General features: G+C 52.1%; 1 protein-coding gene across 1 annotated transcript; it reads right to left on the bottom strand.

Annotated features, from left to right (window-relative positions):
* Window positions 1-20,166: 20,166 nt before the first annotated feature.
* On the bottom strand, window positions 20,167-23,839 carry ZSCAN5B (zinc finger and SCAN domain containing 5B). The gene is made up of 4 exons (XM_081117717.1): window positions 23,447-23,839; window positions 22,656-22,892; window positions 21,434-21,584; window positions 20,167-21,177 (listed from the first exon to the last, which is right to left on the bottom strand). The coding sequence occupies exons 1-4, from the start codon at window positions 23,816-23,818 to the stop codon at window positions 20,390-20,392; spliced, it is 1,548 nt and encodes a 515-aa protein (XP_080973843.1). The 5' UTR covers window positions 23,819-23,839; the 3' UTR covers window positions 20,167-20,389.
* Between the last annotated feature and the right edge of the window lie 3,250 nt (window positions 23,840-27,089).

Genomic DNA, 27,089 nt, shown 5'->3' with positions numbered 1-27,089 from the left:
TCGTGGCCTTTGCACATGCTGTTCCCTCTGCCCGGAAAGGCCCGGAGCCTGGTCGTACACATGCCTGGCCCCCTCGCCCCCTTCAGGTCTCTGCTGAGATGTCCCTTTCCCTGACCACCCTGTAGAAAGAGATCAACCTCCCCCAGGATGCGTTTCCCTCTCCTCTACCCTGCAATCTTCACAGGACTTTTCAATGCCCAACAGACTTAACCTACTTCATTATTACTATTATTATTTCATTTCTTTCATTGGTTCCACCTGGGCACATATTTTTGTCTCTCCTGTTCCCTGCTACCTCTCCAGTGCCTAGAACGGAACTTAGACAGGGAAGCTAATATCTACTAGTATTTGCTGTTGGACGAATGAAAAATGTTAAATATTTATTCTGCTGCTGATGATGACAGAGAGTATAAGGTTTGATGATATCTGAAGGGTCTTCCAACATAAAAATAGTAATAATACTAAAGCTAGTCACTCTCTGTTTCTGTGCAGGGGACCAAAAACAAAGAGCAAAGCCGAACAGCAAAGTCACCACTTACCGCTCAGCACTTGGAGGCTCAGCAAGCCTGTGGAGGGCAACGTACAAACACAACGTGCAGGTTGAATCACAAAAGGCAGCATGGCAGACGCCCCGACCAACGGGCTCTGGCAGGCTCACCCCAAGCCACCCCTCCCCTTCCCTCGCTGCGCCTCCCCGAGGACCCCCGTCCGTGGTGGCTCATAACTGCCTGCCTCCCCCGGCGGGCTGAGTTTACGTCGAGGTACGAGAACTTCCCATTCATCTAGTGGGGTTCCACCGCCCTCCGTGGGCCCGGCCCACACTAAGATCTCCGCCAGAATCCCAGGTTGCGGGTGGAGTGAGATAGTCACCTAGAATCTCTGGTGTCATCCATCCAGAAGGAAGTGTGGTCCAGGAGGCAAGACCACGGCCAGGTTCGCAAAATCCGGAGTGTTGAGTTTAAGGGGCCATGAGAGATGAGACCATAAGTCGGGGGGGGGGGGGAATCACAAGGTCAGAAGGAGGGAGATCGGGAGCAAATGAGAGCAGAGGCCAGGTGGGTGGTGGTGGGCAGTTAGGACTCATGGCAGGGCCCAGGGCAAGGGGAGATGACCCAAAGCCTCACTGTGTGGGTCGGAGGGGAACCGCGTGGCTTAAAGGACCTGCGCTGAATCAGGGTTAGGCTGGGGAGGCAGCCACCACCCCGCCATATGCACTCGGTGTCACCGTCTCGAAGGCACCTACATGCTTCAGATGGACAATGCCTACCTCTCCAGGAGGTTTGGGGGGATACATAACGTGATACATAAAGGTGCTGCTTCCAGTGCCTGGCACCTAAGAAGCTCCTGATGGCTTTCATTGCGGTCATCGCCATCGTCACAACAACATTGCGCGCGTCGCTGACTTGAGGTGTGGGCTGGTTCTCCTAAGACGCCCCACCTCTTTGAAGGGGAAGGTGATGCAGTGGTGTTGTGGTTGTTTTCTGGTCTCTGGGCTACAATAAACTCCCTGAGAAATGATCCATGGCTAGGAGTGGACCCGCGAGCAGACGTAAGAAAGTGGACACGCCAAAGCGGGGAGGGGCGGGGAGGTGGCCCTTACGTTTCAATACTGTTGAGATGTGAGCAGCCGAGAGGAGAAAAATCCAGTAGGAGTCGTTGGCACCAACAGACGGGGGGTGAGAGGACAAGAACGGTGTTAACGGCTCCTTCCCAGCTCATCCCACCCTGTTGGTTCTCAAAAGAGACCCTCGGGGGAGGGAAGTGAGAGGGCCCCCAGACTTCGTGGGATGGGGTGGGGGCCAGGGCGGGTGACTCTAGGTGCTTCTGCTATACTTGGTCCCTTTTGGAGACACATTTATCCGGGTGGCCAGAGTCCCCAGGTAGCGTTTCCTTGGGGATTCGTCTCCTAGAGGTTAGGAGGCTCGTAAGAAGATCTCCTTGGCCCATTTTTATCTCACTTCTACTCCGGAGGGGTCAGGAGGGAGAAAGCTTGAGGAAAGAGCTGCGCATCTTGGGTCCTCCTGATGCAGTAACCCCCTCGACAAACACTTGCCGCTCAAGGCGGCTTTGTGTTCTGGGGCGGTGGTCCTTGGCTTCTGAGAATCCAACAAAGTCTAGGGGCTGTGTATGCACATGTGCTCACCTACCCGGTCATGCCTGCCTCCTCGGAGCCACCCGCATCCCCGGCACACTCTCAGCGCAATCTCAGGGGGCGTGTGGGCCCCCATAGCTCATCCCGAGCCTCCTTCAGAAATGGGGGCAGTAGAAGGGGACCTCCCTTAGCAGAGGGTGTCTCTTGCAACGTGGCTCTTAAATGGAGCAGAAGCCAAAGATCCCCTTCTCCCTCTTGTTTTCTTTTCTTCCCAGCATCCAAGTTACCCATAAAAAAAAAAAGAGAAATAACTCACTTTTCACTGGAGGGTCCAGCAGAACCAGAGGCCACGGAGTCCATGTGGGAAAGAGCAAGCGAGAGTAAGATCAACATTAACCACCGCCCCCCCAGTTCATTATTTCTTCAGTAAATAGTCTTAAAATTATTAAGTTTTTATTGTGTACTAATTATAGATTCACAAAATATTGCAAAAATAGCACAGAGGGGTCCCGTGTACCCATCGCTCAGCTTCCCCTCAATGGTGACAACTTACATGACCATAGTGTGTTATCAAAACCAGCAAATTGACACTGGCCCAGTGCCATTCACTGGACTATCAGCTTTCATCAGAGGGCACGTTTTCTTCATGCACTCATTTATTTTGTACTTTATTAAATATCTGTCTCGCAGTCATAGGGAGGCTATCTTATAATGACAGCATTCCCTTGCTTTTATAAATGAAAGGAGGGAGATTTATACAATCACTGGAAGTGTTTAGAAGATCCAGCGAATGACCCCAAACAGGTGGGAACCATTGAATCACAGCCTCTCCCTCTCAAGGGGAGAGTGGAAGCAGGACTTGAGACAGAAGATTGGAGATTGAGGGGAACCCCAACCCTAACCTCATTTGTCCAATGAACTCCCATGCTGGAGCTACCCACACACAAAAATGGTTAAATTTTCACAAATTTTGCAAGCCAGCTGTGAAACCATTAGTAGCTTGAAATCAGCCAGAGTTAAAGTATTTACACCACAGAAACTGGCAGTCACTCCAAATCAGGGCTCCCTTCTCTACCCATCCCCCACGACTGCCTTCTTTAGTGAAGTCTGTTTGCACTGATTTTGCCCCTGACCCAAGGCCAATGGTTTTTGCCCCTGACCCAGGGTCTTGGCCACGTAGCTCAGTTGGTTAAAGTGTCTCCATATGCCAGGGTTGTGGGTTCAGTCCCTGGTCAGGGCACATACAATAATCAGCCAAGGAGTCCATAAATAAGCGGAGCAACAAATCGATGTTTGTCTCTTGCACACGTGCTCTCCCTCTCAAATCAATCAATAAAAACAATTTAAAAAATTGCCAGGGCCCTTCCCCAGAACTTTTAAGGAGTTCCCAAGCCCAGAGGGGGTTCCGAGAGGGTGATCTCCAGGACACAAACTTGGGACGGTCCCAGTACTTACTTTCTTCTTCTGTCTTATCTGGAGGTGAAAGTGCAGGCAGCCAGGTTCCAGCAGGGGGTGCAGAGTAAAGAGAGAAGTGGGCATTAAGAATGGGACCCGAGACCCCACCAGGGGAGCATCCCTGATCAGCCAGAGGAGAGCAGAGGCAGAAATGCTACCAGAGGTGAGTTAGGTAAGCCTCAGACTCCATCACGCAGTCAGTCTTTCTCTCTAACAGACATCAGCCAGGCACCTGCGTGCACGGCGTGGAAGACACACGGAAAGCTAACCGGGCAAGGTCCCTACGTTCAGCATCAGCGAGCCGAGTCTACTCGGAGAAGCAGCCAACAGAAGAGTCATCAGTTGAGTACAGGTGGGATGTGTGTGTCTGGGATACAGTGGGCACCTACGGGGGGCGACGGTTGCTGACCTGTTGGGGGTGTCGGGGAAAGCATCTTGGAGAGTTTGCTGCTGGGTCTGAAACCTGAAAGACGAGCAGGGGTTAGCCAGGGGCAGACACTTGGAAGGGGAGAGGGAAGCGCAGCTCAGGCAGAGGCAGGAGCGGAGTCATGGAGTTGTGCGGGAAGGCTTTTGCGCAGAGCTTTGGAGGCTCGAGGGGCCCTCCACGGGGCACAGTGGCGGGAGATGACCGTGCACGAGAGAAACCAGATCTAGAGGATGCAGAACCCGGTAGGTAATTTTAAAGAACTCAGACTTCTTGAGGAAAATGGAACCCGGGCCGGGGTCGCTCGGGTGCTTAGAGCATTGTCCCGAAATGCCAAGGTCGTGGGGCACACACGAGAATCAACCAGTGAATGCGTAAGTAAGTGGAACAGCAAACCCATGTTTCTCTCTCTCAAATAAATAATAAAATAAAGTAAGAAAAATGGAACATCACGAAAGATTTGGACCCTTGTCCAAATTTCAGCTCTGTTGTTTACTAGCTCAGTGACCTTCGGCAACGTATTCCACCTCTTTGTGCCTCAGTTTCCTCCCCATGAAAAAGGAATTACAGCCCTTGCCAGTTTTCCTCAATGGTTAGAGCATCGGCCTGTGGACCAAGGGGTCTCTGGTTTGATTCCCGGTCAAGGGCACATACCTGGGTTGTATACAGGTGGCAATCAATCAATGTGTCTCTCTCACATCAATGTTTCTCTCTCTCTCTTCCGCTTTCTCTTAAAAAAATCAATGGAAAAAATATCCTAGGTGAGGATTTAAAAAAAAGGAAAGACGGAAATTATAACAGGATGACCAACCATCCTGGTTGGCCCAGGATAGAAGGTGTCCTCAGGATGAGAGTTTCCATGCTAACACCAGGAATGTCCTGAGTGAACCGCATCACTCTAGATTTAAATAAATTTTAAATAAAATTTAAAGCAGGCACACCTGCTTGGGAATTTGGGGAGCCCAGCCCATTCCCCCTGCCTAGGTCTGTGCATTTGGGCATCTCCTATGCAGCGAGATCCGACCCATGGTGATGGCTGGGGAGGTCTCAGATGGACACAGGTCTGGCCTGAACTCCCACCTGGTGGGAAAGTGACTCTCCTTTTACAACTCTCTCTCCATCAGCGTCTCCAGACGATGGTGACCCGTCTGTGACACATTCTCTACGGCTCGCTGACCATCCTTTCTGCCCGAGAGCGAGGGCAGTCCCCAGATGGAGAGCCTCAGCAGGAAACAGCACCCTGCTCTCATTTAGCAGCATTTTATTAACATGACTCTTATTTTTACAGTCGCCTCCGGCTTATAGCGGACAACACTGGCTCCCTCCACTTACTCAGGAGGTGCAGCGTCTCCTTTCCGAGCTCATCTGAGTAAAACACGGAGTCCATTTAAAGACAAACATAAACGATAGTGTCGGCAGTGCGTGGATGTGGTGGGAACGCCTCTTGGGGTTCATTCTATCTTTGAAAAACGAGGACCCATTTTTCCCCCCAGCCATGTCATTATAAAATTAAATTAAAAAGAGAAATAAATAAAATAAAAAATAAAAAAGTTAGATAATACCCTATGTAGATGGGAGTGGAAATTTGTAGACTTCTGTCCAGATTTTAAATGTCTATGCCCTTCGACCCTGCCTCCCAGAAATGTGTCTAACATCTGCACGTTTGCAAAGCGAGGGAAAGCAATGGTTGCACTAGGGTGTCTGCTGTAGCATTGTTTGCAACGGCGTAAGAATGAACAAAAGTCAAAATAAATCAGAGAAACAGATGGAATGTTCGTGAGCAGAAGACTCGTTAACTTATATGACTGTGGGTGAAACACGACTCAGGTACCTGAAAGAGAGAGATAAAGTCCTATCGCTGAAATGCACAATAGCTTCAACTCAAAAAGTGGAGGACGCACAGGCCTATGTGTGAATAGTTCTCGTGAGAATGCACGAGAGACGGTCACGGTGGCTGTTTCTAGGCAGTAGGACTGGAAACGGGATGAAGAAGATTTTTGACTTTCATTTCACGTTGCCTCAACCTTTTTCATGGGTGTGAACTATTTTCATAACTAAAAATGTACTATTTTCATAACTAAAAAGGTAAAATTCTAGCTCTAAAACTACGCACTAATGAAGATTTCCATGACCTCAGAACTCAATGTAACAGAATGTGATTGGATACTATCTCAACGTTTCTTCCAAAATAAATCGATAAAACCTAAGTTAGATAAACAAACATCATCTACTTTAAATAAACAAAGAAAAGCTCACCCCGTAAGTCGGCGCTCCCGTGAAAACAAGAGATAGGAAATACCAGAAAAAATAGTCCTTACACTTACCATCCACTTGCAATCTGCTCATCATTCCTGAGGGAGAAAACACACCAAATGCTGTGTAAATGCAGCAGAAAGGAGCATTTCTAATTAATAAACTCCCCCCAGATCAACAGGTTGAACAAACATGACTAGGATGATGCCTCAGGAATGTTTTAGGGTTTCCTCAAGAGCCCCACTGCCCCTTTTCCTGGCCCCATCACCCCCAGCAGCCATCGCTTGTCTCTAATCTCATTTAATTTCTGTTTATTTGTTTCTGTTCCCCGCCAGCCTCTGAGTTCCTAAACCGTGACCGTAGTTGATCCACCTTTGGGTGTCCGTCACCCACACATGGGTCGTCGTCACCCAAGCATGAGTCTGGGCACGTATTAGACGCTCAGAAATTCTTGCTCAAAGTTTCCCACCAAAGTTCACTGTCGAAGGGCACCGTGAATGAGGTAAGATGGTTACCTAGGATTCCTGATGGCAGCCCGTCCAAGAGAAGTCCCCACAGAGGTCAAGGTTGCAGATGTGGCGCGGACGGTGGGATGGTCATCACAGAGACAAAGCCATAAGTAGAAAACCAAAAACAAGGTGGGATGCTGGGTTCTGGGAACAGGTTGGGAAATAGTGTCCACAATGGGTCATGGTGGGTGGTTGGGGACCAGGGTCCAGAACCCTGTGAGTTTTTGATGGTCTCTCTGCATTTTATTTCGGGGAGAGCGTGTATGAGCTGGGAAATGGTCATGGACCATTCTTCAGTCATGTTAGGAAGAGAGGAAGGAAGCGTCTTTCACTGACTCTAGAAAGAGGTGCCCAACTCTACTTCCATTGACTTCACGCCAGTCCTCTCAGAGAATTGCCCCCGCGTTGAGGATAGAAGCCTGTGAAATTATGTAATTTGCAAAGACATATGGCTGGTGAGCAAATGTGCAAGAATTCAAACTCAGATCTCTCTGACTCCCTCTATATAGAATAGATGCACCCCTATGTTCATAGCAGCACAGTTTACAATAGCTAAGATCTGGAAAGAGCGCAAGTGCCCATCAGTAGATGAGTGGATAAAAAGCTGTGGGACATTCACACCATGGAATACTACGCAGCTGTGAAAAAGAAGGATCTTGTACCCTTTGGGACAGCATGGAGGGACCTGGAAAGTATTACACTAAGTGAAATAAGCCAGAGAAAGACAAGTATCACATGATCTCGGTTATATGTGGAATCTAATGAACAAAATAAACTGACGAATAAAATAGACCCGAGACGTGGAAGCATCCAACAGACTGACAAATCTCAGAGGGAAGGGGGGGGCAGGTAGAGATTAACCAAGACGCATATATACATATATGCATAACCTATGGACACAGACAATAGTGCCCTGAAGGCCTGGGAGGGGGTGGGAGCTGGGTAGAGGGGGTAAATGGGGGCAAAAGGGGACATCTGTAATACTTTCAACAATAAAGATAAATTTTTTAAAAACATGAGGATGTGTGTCCATGTCCCCAACCACACAATGAGAATATTATTACTCATCAGAAGGTTGGAGTTGGCTCCGTACATGCTGAGAAACTCTGCTGGGTTTGTTAGTGGAAATGTCTGTATTTATGTGGCTCACAAAACCGTCTTCCACATCACTCCAAGCCAGCAGGTAAGTCAAAGCCTAACGTTGTTGGGAATGTAGGTGTGGGAGTAAATGGTCGATATCCATGCTGCACGTTTTACTAATTGGGTGACCTCAGGCCCGTCACTGAATGCTCCATGGCTCAGCAAAACGAGGATATTTTCTTCCGTATGGAGCTGTGGCCATAATGAAGGAAGATAAAGCACATGGAGTTCTCAGCCTAATTCCTGGCTCAAGGTGAATGATCAGTGTTAGAAACAGTAACACCAAGCCAGGACAGTAAGAATCGCGATTTTAATCACAGCAGCACCCTTAAGCAGTGACGACTCTGTGCACGTATGCAGGGGGAGGGTAGAAACAGGAAGAGCTCCTGGGCTCTGGTTTTCTTAGGTTGAGTTGAGGGTGTTTTACATCTGGCCCAGCCGGCGTGGCTCAGTGGTTGAGCGTTGACCCATGAACCAAGAGGTCACTGGTTCGATTCCCTGTCAGGACACATTATCAATCCTTGGGCTCAATCCCCAGTAGGGGGCGTGCAGGAGGCAGCCGATCAATACTTCTCTCTCTCTAAAAATCAATAAAAACATATTTTTTTAAAAAAAGATCATTTCGCATCTGTGGTTGCATTTAACCGCATGCAGTAGGCACACAGAGGTGAGGCGACTTCTCCAAGGCTGTCCAGCAAAGAAGGGGGTAAACTGGGGCTCTGATAACAGGGGTGCCTGAGCCTGCGCCCTTCCTACCAGATATCACCTCGCTCCCTGACTAAGGCTCCTCCCTCCCAACGTGCAAACCCAGCCATCAACCTGTGGTTTCAGTGGACTGAACTGGTGCCAGGGGAAGAAAGACCCATTGAAGGTCATCAGAAATGTCCCCCGTCGGACAAGGGCAGCCGTCTTGGGAAGGGAGAGAGAAATGAGCCACGTCTTACCTTTCAGCACTGTGGACATGCACCCAGCAGGACAGAGAGGACCCATGGTGGCCGGTGGGGATCATTTTCCCAGTAAAGGTTCAGAGAAAACATGAAATGAATTAAATCACCCTGTACCTCACTGCACCTCATAGGCCCCGAGACAGGACAGGGAGCCAGAATGAGAAGCTGTGACCCATTTCATGAGTCCTGGACTCCTTTGGAAACACATTTACCCCAGAAGAAACCCTGGGAGCACGTAGGTGCCTTCCCCCACCTGCCTTGTCCTCCCCCCAGGCGCGGTTTCCTTGCCTCTCTCTCTCCCTCACTCTCTCCTCTAAGCTCCAAGGGCCTTTCTTTTCCCTCTGTAGCTTGTATCCTGAGCCCATTCCTCCTACCACTCACTTCTCCTACCTCTGTGACTTTCTAAATAAACTCTCTAATATATCCCAGGGATGCCAGTTGCCTGGGGCATCCAAACCTTCCCCCCTCCACCTGAGTTTCAGGGGTTTGGCAGGAGAGTCTCCATAACAACCACTCATCATCTCCATTTCTCAACTAGACACCAGGGTGGTTAGGACTTGCCAGAGAGGGAGGTTTATCCTCTCTGCACCATATTGTTCTTATCTAAAACCCACTAATGGCCCTGGCCGGAGTTGCTCAGTGGTTAGAGCATTGGCCCACACACCGAAGGGTCACAGGTTTACCTGGGTTGCAGGTTCGACCCCCAGCCCTGGTTGGGGCACATGCAGGAGGCAGCCAATCAGTGTGTCTCTCTCACATCGAGGTTTCTCTCTCTCCCTCCCTCCCTCCCTCCCTCCCTCCCTCCCTCCCTCCCTCCCTCCCTCCCTCCCTCCCTTTCCTGCTCTAAAAAAGTCAATGGAAAAAATATCCTCAGTGAGGATTAACAAAAACAAAACCATAAAACCAAAAACAAACCCAGCAATAATACACACATGATCCAGTTCTACATTTTAGAGCAGGAGGACACCCATCTTACTGGAAATCTGATCAAAGCAATGAAATCCATGTTCCCAGAAAACTACAGCACAGGTTCTCTCTCGAGCACCCAACTTTACACGTGATTACAGAGGCTTGTTGACCTCCCTGCAGTCCATCCAGTCCCCCACCCCCGCTCCAGGATCTGCAGATTCTGGGTTCAGATCCCACGTGGAATTGAGAGCTCCTCTCTGGTTGAACACGGTGGTCGGCAGTTTTGCTCCCCCCCTTGCCCCTCCGTCTCCGGGTTGAGGGGCTCCCTATCCATGTGCGGAGGAGATAGAACTTACGCTTGACTGGAGGGAGCAACGGAACCAGGAGTCAGAGAATCAACATGGAAAATAAACCCAACAGAGAGAGCAGGGTTAGCGCTAACATGACCCACCCCAGTTAGTTTCCCCAAGCAGTCTCCATTCCTTCATTTATCTGCCTGTTGTTATGTGGGGAGGGCTTCCCGAGAGGCTGTTTATGTAGTTATCACCATGTAAAATGACTAGTTATGCCCTGTCCCCAAGACAAAACCTGTGTACCAGACCCAGGTCCCACCTTTCTCAGAATTCCCTGAGTGGTCTTAATATCTGAAGAAATCTGAATGGAGCCAGCTATCAGAATACAAACTTGGGGTTTCCACAGTTCTTACTTTTTTCTTCAATTACGACTGGAAGCAAAGGTGTTAGCCATCCGGATCCCAGCGGGAGCAGGGAGCAGGGAGAGGGGAGAGAATTTAGAATTAGACTCAAATAACTGCAATGACCAAGGAAACCAGAGCTGGAAGTGCCACTGGAGACCAGAACCCACCCCGGTTTGTATCAATAACCCACTTAGGTTCACCCACTTATCCACCCATTATTTATCCATTATCCATCCATCCATCCATCCACCCATCCATCCATCCATTCATCCATCCATCCATCCATCTATCCATTCATCCATCTATCCATCCACCCATCCATACTCCATCCATCCATCCATCCATCCATCCATCCATCCATCCATCCATCCATCCATCCTCCACCCATCCTTTATTCATCCTCTATCCTCCATCCACCCTCCATCCTCCATTCTCCATCCATCCATCCTCCATCCATCCTCCATCCTCCATCCATCCTCCATCCATCCATCCTCCATCCATCCTCCATCCATCCTCCATCCATCCATCCTCCATCCATCCTCCATCCATCTTTCATCCATCCTCCACCCATCCTCCATCCATCCTCCATCCATCCTCCATCCATCCATGGAGGAACCCAGTGCCTTCCTGCCCCAGGACCTTTGCACCCAGAACTACGTCCCCTAACTCTTTACCTGATTTGCTCCTACCCATCGTCCACGTCTTGCCTCAGATGTAGCTTATCCAGAGAGGCCTTGTCTGAATTGCCGCACTAGGATGTGTTTATTTGTGTGACATGAGAATTCCATGAACATGGGGCTAGTCTGTCTTTTCACCCACTGCATTCCTAGCTTTATGGGACAAACCAGGAACTCAGTAAACACTTGTGGAGTGAGTGATGAAATAGGAACTCAGTTCTGTGACAAGACTGCAGTGCTGTTCCCAGCACACAGCGCCTTTACGTTGTGAAGGTCTGGGGTCTTGCTAGAACTCTGTACTGTAATAATATTAACTCCTGGGCATGACACATGCGTAAGCTCATTGAGGACACACAGCCCAGGCTGTTGACTGGAGGGTCTGTGATGCCCACTGGTCCAACCAGGAGGGTGAGGCTTGTGGAGGCCATGTACCCCTCCAGCCACCCCATCCATGATAAAACCAGGACGCAGACACAAGTCTGTCCATCTGCAAGGGCAGGGGCTCTGGTACCCAGGACTCATCCGCCCCACCCTCACCTCCAAGAAAAAGGGAGTGGAGAATGTCTGAACCTGGAGCAAGAGGGAGTCTGCTTAGACGTCAGGAGGCCCTGTCTGAAGCCAGTCCATGGTCAGAAGAAACGGAGGGAGACCAGGAATTGGAGGCAGGCATTACCTTCTCGGGGGATGCAGGCTCCCGCCAGCCCCAGGAAAAGCAGAGTCAGCAGGGACATCCTCAGAAACAGCTCCGGTCTGTGCATGGTGGGGCCGGGGTCGGGCTGGACCGTCCCCTGCTAGGACAAGCAGAACTCTGCTAACCCCCGCTCTCTTGAATCCAAGGGCAGAGCTAGCTGCCCACATGTGCCCTCCAGCTGGCCTGAAGGCCGCAGGGACCCACCTGTGCCCACGCTCCCAGCTGGGGACACAGAATTGCTTCTTCCCACCGGTAGCTGCTTATTGGTCTGAAAACAACCTTTTAAACAGTGTCAGGCTGAGCCTGGTGCTGTCCACCGAGGACCCGAGGGCCAAATCCCCCCATCCCCTGTTTCTGTAGAACGAATGAGCCAAGAGTGTTTTTTTTTTTTACATTTAAAAAAAAAAATAATAATAATAAAATATATATATATACACACACACATATATATATGTGTTTTTATTTCCCTGGCCGCTGTGGCCCGTGGTTGGAGCGCCGGCCCACACACCAAAGGGTCTCGGGTTTGGTTCCTGGTCAAGGGCATGTACCTGGGTTCCAGGCTCTACCCCCGCCCAGTCTGGTGCATGGGGGAGGAAACATGAAATCCGATGTGTCTCTCGCACATCCATGTCTCTCTCCCCCTCTCTCCCTTCCACTCTCTCTAGAAAAATCAATGGAAAAAATATCCTCAGGTGAGGTTTAACAAAAAAATAAGATAATAAATTAAAATATATGTTTTCATTGATTTTAGAGAGAGAGGGAGAGGGAGAGAGGAAACATCGATCAGCTGCCTCCTGCACGTCCCCTCCTGGGGATGGAGCCCAAAACCTGGGCCTGTGTCCTGACCAGGAATCGAACCAATGACCTCTAGGTGCAGAAGACAACGCTCAACCCACTGAGCCACACCGGCCAGGGCTTTTTTTTTTTCTTCTTTTTTTTTTTTAACATTTTTTAATGGTTGGGAAGAAAAGAGACAAGAGAAGATATTATTTCATGAGGTGAAAATGATACGGAACGCAGGTGTTTGTGTCCATCAACAGTGTTTTATGGGACACTCCTCCGTTTTGGGGGTCTGGGGCTGCTTTTCACACTCCGAAGCCAGGGTTGAGCTTCTGTGACCGAGACAGTCCGACCCAGTGGCCTCCCACACTTACCATCGGCCTTTACAGGAAAGGTGGTCGACCTCGCCTGAGACCAATTGTAAATTTCAGAGGGAAAAAAGTAACACAAAGAACCACAAAACACACACCACGCGTCCCAGAGATCAGTATGATGTTCACGTTCCTCCGTGGAAACCACCCAAGTGTCCCTCAGGGGATGGAGGGTAAACCAAACGAGCTCTCCCCGTGGACCCGGATGGGCCTCTGCTCTAGAGAGAGACAGAGCGCCCGCGATCCCTCGGGGCCTCGCCCCCTTCTTCCCTCTCAGGCCCGCATCCCCTAAACTCTAAGGGTCCCCAGGAGACCGGCAACCCGGGGAGCAATGGGCAGGGCCAGCTCGTCCGGGGCTAACCCCCTGACCCTGTCCCCAAGGCCCCTCTTCTCACTCCTTTCCCTGTGACTTTTACTTCCCAGGGAGCCAAAGCCGCCCGCCTGGTCTCCCCTGGTGCTTCTTCCGTCCTAAGCCCCCCCTTGTCTCCGTGTCCCCAGCTTTAATAAACACACTCTCAACATAAAAATAAAACTATAGAGAGAAATAAAGTAACGCGTGAACCTTGGCACTAGGTGCCGAGTGACAGCAGCCAGACCCAGAAGATGACATGTTGTGCGAGTCCATTTACGTAAAACACCCGCAGTGGGCAGATCCACCCAGCAGAATTCGGGCTGGCGCTGGCGGGGCCCGGGCGGGGGGGGGGGACTGGGGTCTCCTTTGGGGGGCGATAAGCATGTTTTCGGACCAGGTACAGTGGGGGGTTTCCCAACACCGTGAATGTTCCAAGAGCCACTACATAGTCCTTTTGAGCGGTTGATTTTATGTTAGGTGACTGTCGTCTCAACTTAAAAATGTTTAAGTGTGGGGAAGTAGATGAAAGTCTCTAAAAATAACACTGAAAGAGCGGCCTGCGTGGTGGTGGTTTTTAAGTCCGAGCACGTATTACAATGAACCACATCGGCCCATGAAACCGGCGGCGCCTCCCAGCCCTGCACAGGGAAGTTAACGAAAACCCTTTGACCCTGACGGTGGTTCCTGGAGCCAGAGCTCCGCAGGGTGGGAGGAAGGCGCTTGCTGTCCCTGCCCCAGGGGCCGCTCCTCCCACCCAGCGGCCCCCACGGGCGCTGCACCCTGAGCAGATGCCACCTGCTGGCCGCAGCCGGGCTCCCCTGACCTGGGCAGCCTGCTGCCCCCGTCACCCCTGGGCAAGGCCACGGCCCTGCCAGGCCCTGGCGTCGACCACCCACTTCCTGGGCTCTGGCCGGCTCCCCGGTGGCCAGTTTCTTTCACACCCCATCCCGGGAGGGGGCTGCTGGCGTTCCCTGTCCCACGTTGAGCCCCCCACTGAACAGACGGGGGAGCAAAGAGTTTAAGGGATTTGCCCAGCAGGGACCTGCAACCTCCCTTCTGAGAATGAGCCAGACTGTGGCATCTAAGGAACAAAACAGAAACAGAGGCCTAGAGGCGGCTGTAAGGGGGAGGGGGGGAGGGGGCTGGAGGAAAGAAGCTGAAGGGTTAGCCCCCAAAATATATACATGACCCGCAGACACAGTCAACAGTGTGGTGCTGGCCAGAGGGAAGGGGGGGGAGGTGGGGGGCAAAGCGGGGGTTGGGGTGGAAAGAGGCTGCTTGGGCGGCGGGCGCCCGATGCAGGGCGCAGGTGGTGTTTTGCTGAGTTGTACACTTGAAACCCGTGGTTTCACGAACCAACGTCACCCCAGTAAATTCAAGCTTTAAAAAAAGAAAGCTATCGGATCAAACCTCAGCAACTCGGCCCCCTGGCTCCGTGAAGTCGGACAAATGATGTCTCCGTGGCCCCCGGGGTCTTGGGGGCACCACCCCAGCCGCTCACAGTTTCTAACGCACTTTCTATAACCAGAGGCGCTTCCAAGGGCCTCCGCCCCGGCCCCCCCACCCCGCCCTCTCCCTCTGAAATCAGTAAATAATTTTTAAAACACAGGAGATGGGAGAGAGTGTGGCAATGCCTTCAGAAAACACAGGTGGGAGTCTGTGTCTGTCGCCCCCACTGGACGGTGAGAGCTCCAAGACCGGGAACCCCGATTTCCCTCAGTCTCCCCCGGGGTCACACAGGCCTCCAGCATGGTGGGGGCTCAGCGTCTGGGGAAGGGTGTCTCGGTGGCTCCAAGCAGGCTCGCAGAGCAGCTGGGGTCGATGGCCTGCCCCTGGCCCGGCGGCTCCCGGGCTGGCACCAAGGGGCCTCTGGAAGCCTGCCAGGGGCTCGCCGGGACAGGCCAGCGTGGGCCGTGGCAGCTCCTGGCCGGTGAGGCCGTGGGCGTCCGTGTCTGCACATCAGTGACCTGTCTGGCACTGGAGGGACTCACAGGGGCCGAGACAGCCCGTGTCCCAGGGGCAAGTGGCCCTTATCCTCCCGCGACTTCTCTGGGAAGGTGGAGGCGGCTTTGGGTGCGCCCCCAGCTGCCCCAGCCCCGAGAAGTCACCGCCGCAGAAATGCTGGTGTCCCCATGCCCCCGAACGCTGGCCCTCCTTTCACATGCCCCCGTCCTCGCCCGGCCACCCTCACGGTCCCCAGGCCCCATTTCCCTCCCTCAGCCCTTCCTCTGGTCCCAACCCCCGATGCCCTTCTGGGTTGATGGCCGAGGTGGGTGTCCCCCTCCAGACACGTCTCCCCGGACACCCCACAGACCTCTCTTCATCCCCCTTCAGACCCGCTCCCCTCATGGGTTTCCCTTTGGGGGCCCCCCAAAGCCACCTGTTCTATTTTCTTTGCCTCCAGCTGCAGCAGAGGTGCTCGTGACACCTCCCTTTCCACCGTTTGAACGTTTCTCAGACTTTTCTCTTTCTCCGGCCACCGCCTGACTCCAGGCAGTCATCACGTACTGGGGCGTCCGGGGCCACTGCAGCGGCCGCCCCCTGGTCTGTGTCACCAGGGCGCCTCTCCCCGCACTGACTGCCAGGCTGGCGTTTTTGAAGGAAATCATGATCGTGTCACTCCTCTGTGTCTCTTCAATGACCCAAAGGTTCTGCATTTTAAATATATGCATGTGTATAATGTATGTGTGTGTGTACACACATATAATGTATATGCGCATATTTATGTAGTGTACACACACACACATAGATGTATACATATATACATTTATATACAATGTAACTGTCCATGATATAGACACACACCTGCACGCACCTGCACGCCCCTGCACGCACCTGCACGCACCTGCACACACCTGCACACACCTGTACGCACCTGCACACACCTGCACGCACCTGCACGCACCTGCACGCACCTGCACACACCTGCACACACCTGTACACACCTGCACGCACCTGCACGCACCTGTACACACCTGCACGCACCTGCACACACCTGCACGCCCCTGCACGCAGCTGCGGTCACCCGCACGCACCTGTACCGACCCGGCAAATGAGCCCCACAGCCTCTGTGGTGAGGTAACCTACTTTTTTGCAGTTGTCAGATTGTTAGGGAAAATACCAGAAGGACACACATGAAACATTAAAACCGCTTGTCTAAAATATCATATGATTTTGCTTATATGTGGATTCAAAACAAAACAATATAAATGGACAAACAGAACAGAAACAGGCTCACAGACAGAGAACACGCTGACGGCTGCCGCGTGGGGGGGCTGGGGGACTGGAGGGAAGAGGTGAGGAGGTGGAGGGGTGCAGGCTGGGGGGAGCAGTGGGGTCACGGGGTGTGACGACAGCAGAGGCAGGACGGCCGATAATATTATGAGAACTGTGGATGGGGCGGGGTTATCGGGGGTCACTTTGAAGTTATATAAATGCCTAATCGCTTTGCTGTACCTGAAACTAATATAGAATAACATTGAATGTCAACTGTAATTGAAAAATAAAAACTAAAAGTTACTATTGAAAACAAACAAAAAACTAAATAGAAACTGCTGTCTACAGGCTGAGATTACAGGCGATTGATTTACGTGCCCTGTGACCCTGCTCCTGCATCTTCCGAAGGTCCCCAGTCCCTTCAGGGCCGGAAACAGACCCTGACCCTTTTCTTCTCATTGTTCCTTTGTTTGTTTTTGAATTGAATCGATTGGGGTGACTTGGCTGAGCCCAGTTTTTAAAGTCGCCACGGACAGGAGGCGGGTCTCCCAAGAGGCTGGCAGTTGGCAGGAAGTTTCCAGACGAGCAGAGTGAACTTTCTGGTGCCAATTTAGCGGCTCCACTGGCAGAAAGTGGCCTCCGCTCTGGGACTCATTAAATCGGCGTCAAGCAGCCTCGCAGGGACCCGGCCGGTGACAGCGGCTCTTCCTCTCCCTGGCGGCTGTGTAATTGGGATAATTAATCCTGCTGGAGGCCGGCGGGGACACGGCGGGGCGCGGGGAAGAGGCTTCGGGGAATAAATTAATCCGAACCCATTCGAGGGAACTAGAACTTTGCAATTGCGAGAGGCCACTCAGGGCTGTGGGGAGACAGGACCCACCGGGACGGCCGCCAGGCTGTTGTTTTCCTGAGTGACGACGGGGCCGCTGGCGGGTCCTGATTCTCTGGGGTGACCTGCAGGCTTCTCCCCATGTCAGCAGCTCATTTCTCCTCCCCCGCCCCCGCCCCCGCCCCAGGTTCTCGGGCTCAGGACCTACACTCCTGAAATCTGTTGTTTTCACCAACAAGGAGTCGCCGCCAACAAGCTTTGTAACCGAAGTGGAAGCACCGGCGCCGTTTCCAGAGGCGGCAGCGACCGAAACGCAGAGACACCTGCACGTTTCTTTCCCTTTCTTCTCCCTCAGCAACCCTGGTCCCAGTGTGGTGTAGCCCCTGTGCCACGCGTGATGCACGCGCCTACCTGCACACACCTGTACTCACCCGCACACACCTGCAGAAACCTGCACACACCTGTACTCACCCGCACACACCCGCAGAAACCTGCACACACCCGCACACACCCGCAGAAACCTGCACACACCTGTACTCACCCGCACACACCCGCAGAAACCTGCACACACCCGCACACACCCGCAGAAACCTGCACACACCCGCACACACCCGCAGAAACCTGCACACACCCGCACACACCTGCAGAAACCTGCACACACCTGTACTCACCCGCACACACCTGCAGAAACCTGCACACACCTGTACTCACCCGCACACACCCGCAGAAACCTGCACACACCTGTACTCACCCGCACACACCCGCAGAAACCTGCACACACCCGCACACACCCGCAGAAACCTGCACACACCCGCACACACCTGCAGAAACCTGCACACACCCGCACACACCTGCAGAAACCTGCACACACCCGCACACGCCTGCAGAAACCTGCACACACCCGCACACACCTGTACCCACCAAGCAAGTGCCCCACTGGTCTCTGTGGTTAAGTGACCTGCTTTCTTTCAAAGCAGTAGGTAAAGGTCTGTCCTGTTCTCCCTCAGGGACGACGTGCCTTCGCCCTCCGCTGTCCACGGTGTTATCCATTCACTCCTTCAAAATTCATGGGGCTCAGGGCACATGTGGGCACAGTGTCAGCACCTGGGGCTGTGGTTGTAAAGAAAACGTCATCAAAGCCACATTCCAATGGGACTTTTGGTGGAATTTATTAGGTAGATTCTAACGTTCACATGGAAGAGAAATGCACACACGTGAACTGAAGTGAGAACCAACGACGAGGCGGACGCCTGCAGGGCCCCAGCGCAGCCCCCGAGTGTTCAGGGGGAGGGACACGCGCCCACGCCCGCGGGGAATCCCGTGCACAACCGAAGGTCACATTCTGCCACTTAAATGTCCACGAACAGTTAGAGAGAATGTTATGTCTACACATGGGAATAGCGCTTGGGTGGAGGTGCTCAAGGGGGCGACCTGTGTAACAGTGTCAACAATACAAGAATTTTTAAATTTTTTTGAAACTGTGAAAAGTATATAAAAAGAAGAAATAAGAGAATTACTAAAGCTGTACACACTAATTTTTGAAAATTGCTATCACAGTCATAACTTTGTCACTCTGCAGTCCTAGGTCAATAAAGTTATAAAGGAAATAGCAACTGGTTTAAAACCATCTAGTGGCACCTATTCGAAGGCCGTTGCTGCTGCCTGGTGGGTAATTGCGGTAATAACTGTTTAAATGAGCTCTAAAATCAACAGTTGCAACTTAACAGTTTAAAAATGTTCGGCCCTGCCCTGGCCGCTGTTGCTCAGTGGTTAGAGCATCCACCCTCAGACTGCAGGGTCCCGGGTTCGGCTCTGGCCGAGGGCACGTACCTGGGTTGCAGGCTCGATCCCCGGCCCCGGTCGGGGTGCGTGCGAGAGGCAACCAATTGATGTGTCTCTCACATCGATGTTTCTCTCTCTCTCCCCCCTCCCTTCCACTCTCTCTGAAAAACAATGGAAAAAATATCCTCAGATGAGGGTAAAAATAAGTAATAAATAAATAAAACTAAAATGAAGCAAAACTCTACTCAGCTGCCTCCAGGTGTAAGAACCAGGGATGAGAGGCTGTGGCTGGAGAATCTCAGTATTAAGAGCACCTGGAGGGCTGAGTAAACTCGAGTGCGGGGCCCACGCCTGGGGTTTGTGCCTCGGTAGGTTTTAATTTCCAACAAGCGGCCCAGCTGTGTGGGTGCAGCGGGCTGGGTGTGACAGCTGGAGCGGAGGGAGTGATTGAATTGTCACACGTGACCCACTGCTCCGCCTCCTAAATTCTATTTTTGTTGTTAATTTTCATCGGAGGATATTTTTTCCAGTGATTTCTAAGACAGTGGAAGTGAGGGAGGGAGCGGGTAGGAGAGAGAGAGAGAAACATGGATGTGAGAGAAACATCGATTGGTTGCCTCCTGCACATGCCCCGAGCGGGGCCAGGGAATCGAGCCTGCAACCAAGGTCCGTGCCCTTGACCGGGACCCTTCAGTCCAAGGGCTGACGCTCTAACCGCTGAGCCAAACCGGCCAGGGCTCATTGGTTGATTCTCGTATGTGCCCTGACCAGGGATCGAACCTGAAACCTTGGTGTATCGGGATGGTGCTCTAACCAACTGAGCCACCGGCCAGGGCAGAATGTCTGTTTAAAAGATGCCCCCACCCCCAACACACACTCAGCGAAATGTGAATTTCAGATAATATAATTCGGAGCATCTGCATCTAAAAAACCCTGTGTATCTGACATTCGCCCTTCACTGGGGCTCTGAAGTTGGCCTGGCCACCCCTCTGGCATCGCCCCATTTCACTGGGAAATAAGGGAACGCAGGACAAACAAGGGTAACGGTTGAACTGTGAAATATTTATTGAAACAACCAAAAAAACTGCATTTCATTGAAAGACTTTAAATGGCCCAGAAGACCAGAAATAAAACCTACGATGAAGAAAATGGTTAAGTCCTCGGGAAGCAGAAAACGCAAACCGGTCGGGAAGATGCGCCCTTACGCGACGATCCTGATTCCAACGTACAGAACCCCGTCAGCGCTCAACATGGCATTCGGCTAGTTAATCTCCTTCCTGGGCAGAAGGGACGTGGGATCTTCGGGGGGCCCCGTTGAAATGAGTTTTCTGGTGGCGTTTATAAGTCCCCAGCTGACTGAAGGCCCGGTTACACTCGAGGCACAGGTAGGGCCTCAGGCCAGAATGGGTGCGCAGGTGGACCTTGAGGTTTCCTCGGTGGCTGAAATGCTTGTGGCAGGTGTCGCATCGGTAAGGCCTCTCCTTTGTGTGGACCCTCTCGTGGCCACGCAGCGTGGAGTCGTGGGCGAAAGCCTTCCTGCAGTACGTACAGATGTAGGGCCTCTCGCCCGTGTGGGTGCGCAGGTGGACCTGGAGGTCTGAAGACTGAATGAATCTCTTGGGGCAGACCTGGCACCCAAAGGGCCTCTCTCCCGTGTGTGTTCTCTGGTGAAGCTCCAGCTGAGACCTGTACCCGAATCTCTTCTTGCAGTCCCCACATTCATGCTGCACCTGTCTCTGGGCTTCTTGGCCAGCAGGGCGACCAGCTGGCCCCAGGGTGCTTTGTGCACTGACTGAATTGGACCTGTGTTGTCTCAAGAAGTTTCCTTCGTCCAAGGCCGTGGCTCCTTCTTGAGGCACATCTTGGGAAACGGAGGCGTCACCACCCCTTGTTCTTTTCGGGGGACCTCTTGAATTCCGAGAATATCTTCTTTTCAGATGTTGACTCAAAACACCTGTCTCGGAGACGTGGGTGGAAGGCACATGGGCATCCACATTTTCAGTGCCGATTCCTTCTTGGAGGTTCTCCTCACCCTCTGTCCTCACCGGACCTTCTGAAAGAAGGGATTGGACACGTGACATTTAGTAAAAGAGCATTTTGCACACTACCGAATGCATTTGAACCAATGTGGATGTTGGTTGACAACTTTCCTGTCAACCAACAAACCCGAGAGACCCAAAAGTTGGTGATGGAGAAGGCTTGGCATCGAGAGCCAACTGCCCCGACAGATGATTATACTGGACGCCCAGCTGGGTACCCAGCACAGGAAATGTCACCAGTTCCTCTGAGGTCCCCATTTCCATGCTCACCAGGCCCCCTTGGAAGCTGAGGCTCTAGAGCTGTAACTGCTGTTGCCTCCTCCCCGTCCCCCATCAGGTCCATCGCCAGCACCTGCGTGGCTCTCACACCGCACAGGTCACCGTTTTCAGGAATGATCTCTGGGGGAAGGACTTCTTGTCCCTGACAACAGACAACCAAGTGTGATTAGGGACATGTCTAAAAATTCTGACGTGGAAAGGTCTGTCCTTTCTTCGCCCCTCACCCATCTCCCTGACCTGAGACTCCCAACTTTCCTAATGGCACAGGTTTGTGGAAATGCCTAGACTTCCACGGGGCCACCCCACCCCATTCCCCCTGATCCCCAAGTATACTGTTAATGTGTACCCACCACACCTTTCAATCAAGCCTACACATTGCAGTTTTTACTTTTTTTTTAAAATCTTCACCCGAGGATCTTTTATTCCATTGGTTTTTAGAGAGAGTGGAAGGGAGACAGACAGACAGAGAGAGAGAAACATTGATGTGAGAGAGATACATTGAATGGTTGCCTCCAGCATGTGCCCTGACCAGGGCCCGGGATTGAACCTGCAACCCAAGTATGTGCCCTTGACCAGGAATCGAACCCGAGACCCCTCAGTGCCTGGGACGACGCTCTAACCACTGAGCCATACGGGCCAGGGGACAGTTTTTACTCTTAGTTCTCCAAGGGCACCTCTCCAGGTCATCTCAACTGCTCCCTGCCCCCACTGTCCTGAGTCATCACTCTTGGTATTTTGGGTTAGGGTTAGTCTTGTGCAATTAGGATGACAAACAGCAGCCCTGGTCTCTACCCGCTGCATGTCAGTAGCTCCTCCCACCCATCCCCCACATGGGCAACCAAACAGCGTCTCTGGACATTGGCCTCGGTCTTCTGGGAGGCAAAAGGACTCCCAGAGAAAACCACTCCTTTAAGTGTAAGGAATTGACAATATTCCAACAGCTGGTCCTCAGGCCAATTATCAGGTCATGGAATACCTTTGAGGAAAATTAGTTTTGAGTTTACTGGCCTGTGGGGGGCAGACAAAGGTTGGTGAATCTTTATTGTCCACATTGGTTCAGAGATGTCTAGGGATTTAATGCACCCTTAGGATGCATTAATGGGTCCAGTTCTGTCCTGTGCCAAATGTCCCAATCACAGTAGTAGCTGTGCTCACAGCTTCCTCGGGCACCTTCTTCCTCCTGTCCCCAGAGATCAGGGCATCACACACTCACCTGGCCCCTGGACATGTCACTGATTCCTGGCCGATTCTCTGGCTCCCGGTTGACCTCCTGGCTGTTCTTGGGATACATCTCTCGGCTGTCCTTGGGATGTATCTCTGTCTCTCTTTTCAAAGATTGGGACTTCATGGACAAGTCCCTCACGTGGCCCATGTCACAGACTTCCCCTTCGGCCATCTGGACATCCGAATTTTGCATAAGGAACTTCTGTCCTTGCATGCTGACTGTGGTCTGTGGGGAGAAAATTAAACAAGATCAAGAACCGGGACGTACCCTGTTCCCCATGCGAATCCTGCCCAGCACTCAGACATCACTGGGGCTACTAGTGTAAAATAGCAACCTCTCTTCCTGGGCAGGCAGCTCGGTTGGTTAGAGGGTCCCCCAGATACACCAGGGTCCCGAAGATTTCGGATTCGATCCCTGGTCAGGGCATGTACAAGAGCCAATCAATGAATGCATAAGTGGACAACAGATCCATCTCTCTCCCTTTCTCTCTCTCTCTAAAAAAATCGATAAATAAAATAGAAACTTCCCAAGTTGTGGCAACCAAAACATGCCCCAACATTTGTAAAGGACTCCCTGGGGTAAAAGGTGCCATCACCCCACCCTGTCCCTGCCTCAGTTTCCTCCCCAGTAAAGCAGAACTGATTCATTATTCTGAGGTCATTGGGAAAGTGAGTCTGGGGACAGGAGAGCAAATGTCTGCAGGTGTCCCTCAGAGGAATGCTAATGTGTACATTTGCCTGCCCTCCCTTCCCCACGCCCATCACCAGGGCCCTATTCACCCATCTCTTGGGTTTCTCGTTATTTCTCAGCATGTCCTCCAGGTCTTTGCAGCTCTCCACACTCCTCTCCTTGACCAAGACCTGAAGCTCCGGGGGCATGGAGATCATAAACTGCTCCAGCACCAGCTTATCCAAGATCTGCTCCTTGGTGTGCAAGTCTGGCCTCAGCCACAGATAGCAGAGCTCGGACAGTCTCCAAAGGTCCCGGACCGGGTCCGATTTCCCCGAGCTGCTAAAGCCCCTGAAGATCACGTGCCACATCTCGGAGTCCCAGGCTTGCCTTTCAGTAAGGTTTCCATGGGGTGGTACAGGCCGTGGCAGCTCCAAACCCAGGCCTTCCTGGCATCTCCCATGACCCCCTGAACATGCCATATTCACTGGAAAATTCTCCGATATGACTGGAGCAAACTCTTCTTGAAGTCAGCAGCTAATAGAGAGCTAAAGGAGGGATTACTCTGTAATAGATGCAGAATTCTGGGGGGTAGAGAGGAGAGAATGGCATGAGTTTAACCTGTCCATTCACCCTTCCCTCCCCACAATGCTAGACACCACTAACTGGTCCCAAAACAGACAGACTCATAGATACAAGGATTACTGGGGACCCGCTGCCTCCCGCGCGCCCCCTACTGGGGATCCGCTGCCTCCCGCGCGCCCCCTACTGGGGATCCGCTGCCTCCCGCGCGCCCCCTACTGGGGATCCGCTTCCTCCGGCGCGCCCCCTACTGGGGATCCGCTGCCTCCCGCGCGCCCCCTACTGGGGATCCGCTGCCTCCCGCGCGCCCCCTACTGGGGATCCGCTTCCTCCGGCGCGCCCCCTACTGGGGATCCGCTTCCTCCAGTGCGCCCCCTACTGGGGACCCGCTGCCTCCGCCGCGCCCCCTACTGGGGATCCGCTTCCTCCAGTGCGCCCCCTACTGGGGATCCGCTTCCTCCAGTGCGCCCCCTACTGGGGACCCGCTTCCTCCCGTGCACCCCCACTGGGGATCGAGCCTGCATCCCGGGCACGTGCCTGGCGTGGAATCCAACCGGGCCTCATGCACCGTGCACCGCATGAGGCCCAACCAACTGTGCCACACGGGCCAGGCTGGCGCATCCTTATTGCTCCGAGCGGTCAATGCCTAAAGCAGTGCTTCTCCTGCAGGGGCCCCTCCCCCAGCCCCGGACACATTTGACGATGTCTGAAGACATTTTTGGTTGTCACAACTGGGCGTGGGGGAGGGAGGAGGGAAGCTCTGCGGAACACCCTGGGATACACAGGACAGCCCCCTCCCCCCCAAAGAAATAAAAATAAAAATGGATCCCGCCAAAAATGCAACAGTGCGGGGACTGAACACGCCTGGTTTAAAATATAAAGCACACCACGCGTGCATTAACCACGCGTTATACAAGGAGTCCAAGTGTATGGGGTACGGGAGGGTCCCTTGTTTTCACAGGATCCCAGAAATGCACAGCGAACGTGGACCCGAATCTTTCTGAAACCAGCCTCCGCGCATCCTCACTCCCAAAATTCCCGTCCCCATTTCCCGGCGCCCGGGCCCTCGGACAACCGCAGCCTCACTTACCGCCGGCGCGCCGCTGACTCGCAGGTTCCCGGGGCTCCGACTGGAGAACTGGGTGCCTGGAGCCCAAAGGCCTCTGTCTATATAGGTGGCCTCGCCCCGCCCCCTCCTTTGCCCCGCCCTCCCCTGGCTCGCTCCGCCCCTTTCCCTGCCCCACCCACCCTCCCAGCCCCGCCCCTTCTCCGCCCCGCCCCCTCTGGGCTCCGCCCCTTCTCCGCCCCGCCCCGCCCCCCGCGCGGCCTCCCTTCCTGTTCGTAGTCAGCCCAGTAATTGGCCTAAGACCGTGGCATGGTCCCGGGTGGAGGACCCGGCGGGTTAAACGGCAGGAAGAGAAAAACTTACCTGCGACCCAGCCGGGGCCTGGCCTAGTGGGAGGCGGCAGGTGCCCGCTTTCGGAGGCTCCAGACACCCCCCGCCCTGGCCGCCCCCCACCCCCCACCCCCCACCCCCCACCCCCCGCCCTGCCTACCAAGGGTCCCGGAGGGTCGCAGCCCGCTCCCGGCCTGCGCACATGCCCAGCTTTCCCGTTGGATTCCCCGCCGCCCATTAGTTGTTTCCCTCTCTCCCTAGAATCAATAAAAAATAATAAAAAAATAAAATTAGAATTAGATCATTTAAAAAATTGAAAAGAGAAAGAAACATCTTTTCTGCTGTTTATTATAATGAAAGAATTTTTAACCAGTTTGGGTCACCTACGTTTTTGTTCAATGCAAATGATTTTTAAATGATTTTATTTAAAATAAGACGACAGGGCAAAGTGTGAGAAGAACATACTTCTGAGCAAGACAGGCAGAAAACGAGCGGCCATACAGAGGCCAGCAGAGAAAACGATGGCCTCAGAGCAATTCAGCAAGCCAGGGTATCGAACAAGAGGAAAGTAATTATTCACACGTAGGACATAGTCTTTTTAAAAAGCATTTCTTTACGATTTCTCATCAGAAACTCTACAGGCCAGAAGGGGATGGCATGAAGTACTCAAGGTAATGCAAAACAAGGAACTGAAACCAAGACTCCTCTATCCAGCAAGGCCTTCATTCAAAATAGGTGGGGAAATAAAGACCTTCCCAGACAAAAAGGGCTAAAGGAGTTTATCACCAGCAACCAGCACTGCAGGAAATGTTAAAGGGACCGCTGCAATACGAAGTAGAAACAGAGAGAGAAACATAAGCATAAGGAAATAAAATGCCAATAGATAAGGACCTATCAATAATAACCTTACATATAAATGCATTAAATGTTCCAATCAAAGGCGTAGGGTAGCTGAATGGATAAGAGAACAAGACCCAAATACATGCTGTCTGCAAGAGACCCACCTCAGAACAAAAGACTCTGCAGGCTGGAAAAACACACAAACTTCTGGAGGCCTTTAAAGGAGATATCGTCAGCAATACAGTCATCGTAGGGACTTTAATGCCCCAATGACTTTACTGGATAGATCTTCCTGACAAAAAACAAGGAAACAGTGACTCTAAATGACACACTAGATCAGATGGATTTAATTGACATTTACAGAACATTTCACTCCAAAGCTGCAGAATATGCATTCTTCTCAGGTGCACATGGGACAAAGATAGACCACATGTTAGGACATAAAACAAGTCTCTACAAGTTCAAGAAGACTGAAATCATATCAAGCATCTTCACGGACGTTTACACTGTGGAATACTATGCAGCTGTGAAAAAGAAGGACCCTTACCCTTTGGGACAGCATAGTGGGACCTGGAGACTATTATGCTGAGTGAAATAAGCCAGTGAGAGAAAGACAAGTATCACATGATATCACTCACCTGGAACGTAATGAGCAAAACAAACCAATGAACAAAATAGATCCAGAGAAACAGAAGCACAGGACAGAATAAGGAATCTCAGAGAGGAGCCACGGGTGGGTGGGTGGGTGGGGAGAGATTAACATAAGAATTTATGTGCATATGTGCATAACCCGCAGGACACAGACAATAGTAGAGTGAAAGCCTGGGGGGAGGGGTGCAGGAGGGAGAGGACCAATGGGGGGAAAAAGGGAACATCTGTAATACCTCCAACAATAAAAATAAATTTAAAAAAATAAAAAGATAAAATAAAAACAT

The sequence above is a fragment of the Miniopterus schreibersii genome (assembly GCF_964146895.1).
Source record: "Miniopterus schreibersii genome assembly, chromosome: 18".
In the NCBI taxonomy this organism is placed as follows: domain Eukaryota; kingdom Metazoa; phylum Chordata; class Mammalia; order Chiroptera; family Miniopteridae; genus Miniopterus; species Miniopterus schreibersii.
Note: the sequence above shows the minus strand (reverse complement) of the source record. Positions and strands in the feature narration are given on the sequence as shown.

Coding starts and splice junctions, on each gene's coding strand:
- ZSCAN5B (XM_081117717.1), bottom strand. CDS start 23,818: ATGGCATGTTCAGGGGGTCATGGGAGATGCCAGGAAGGCCTGGGTTTG. Junction 21,585..22,655: donor GTGACATGTCCAGGGGCCAG/GTGAGTGTGTGA, acceptor GTCTGTTGTCAG/GGACAAGAAGTCCTTCCCCC. Junction 21,178..21,433: donor TCAGCTTCCAAGGGGGCCTG/GTGAGCATGGAA, acceptor CCCTTCTTTCAG/AAGGTCCGGTGAGGACAGAG.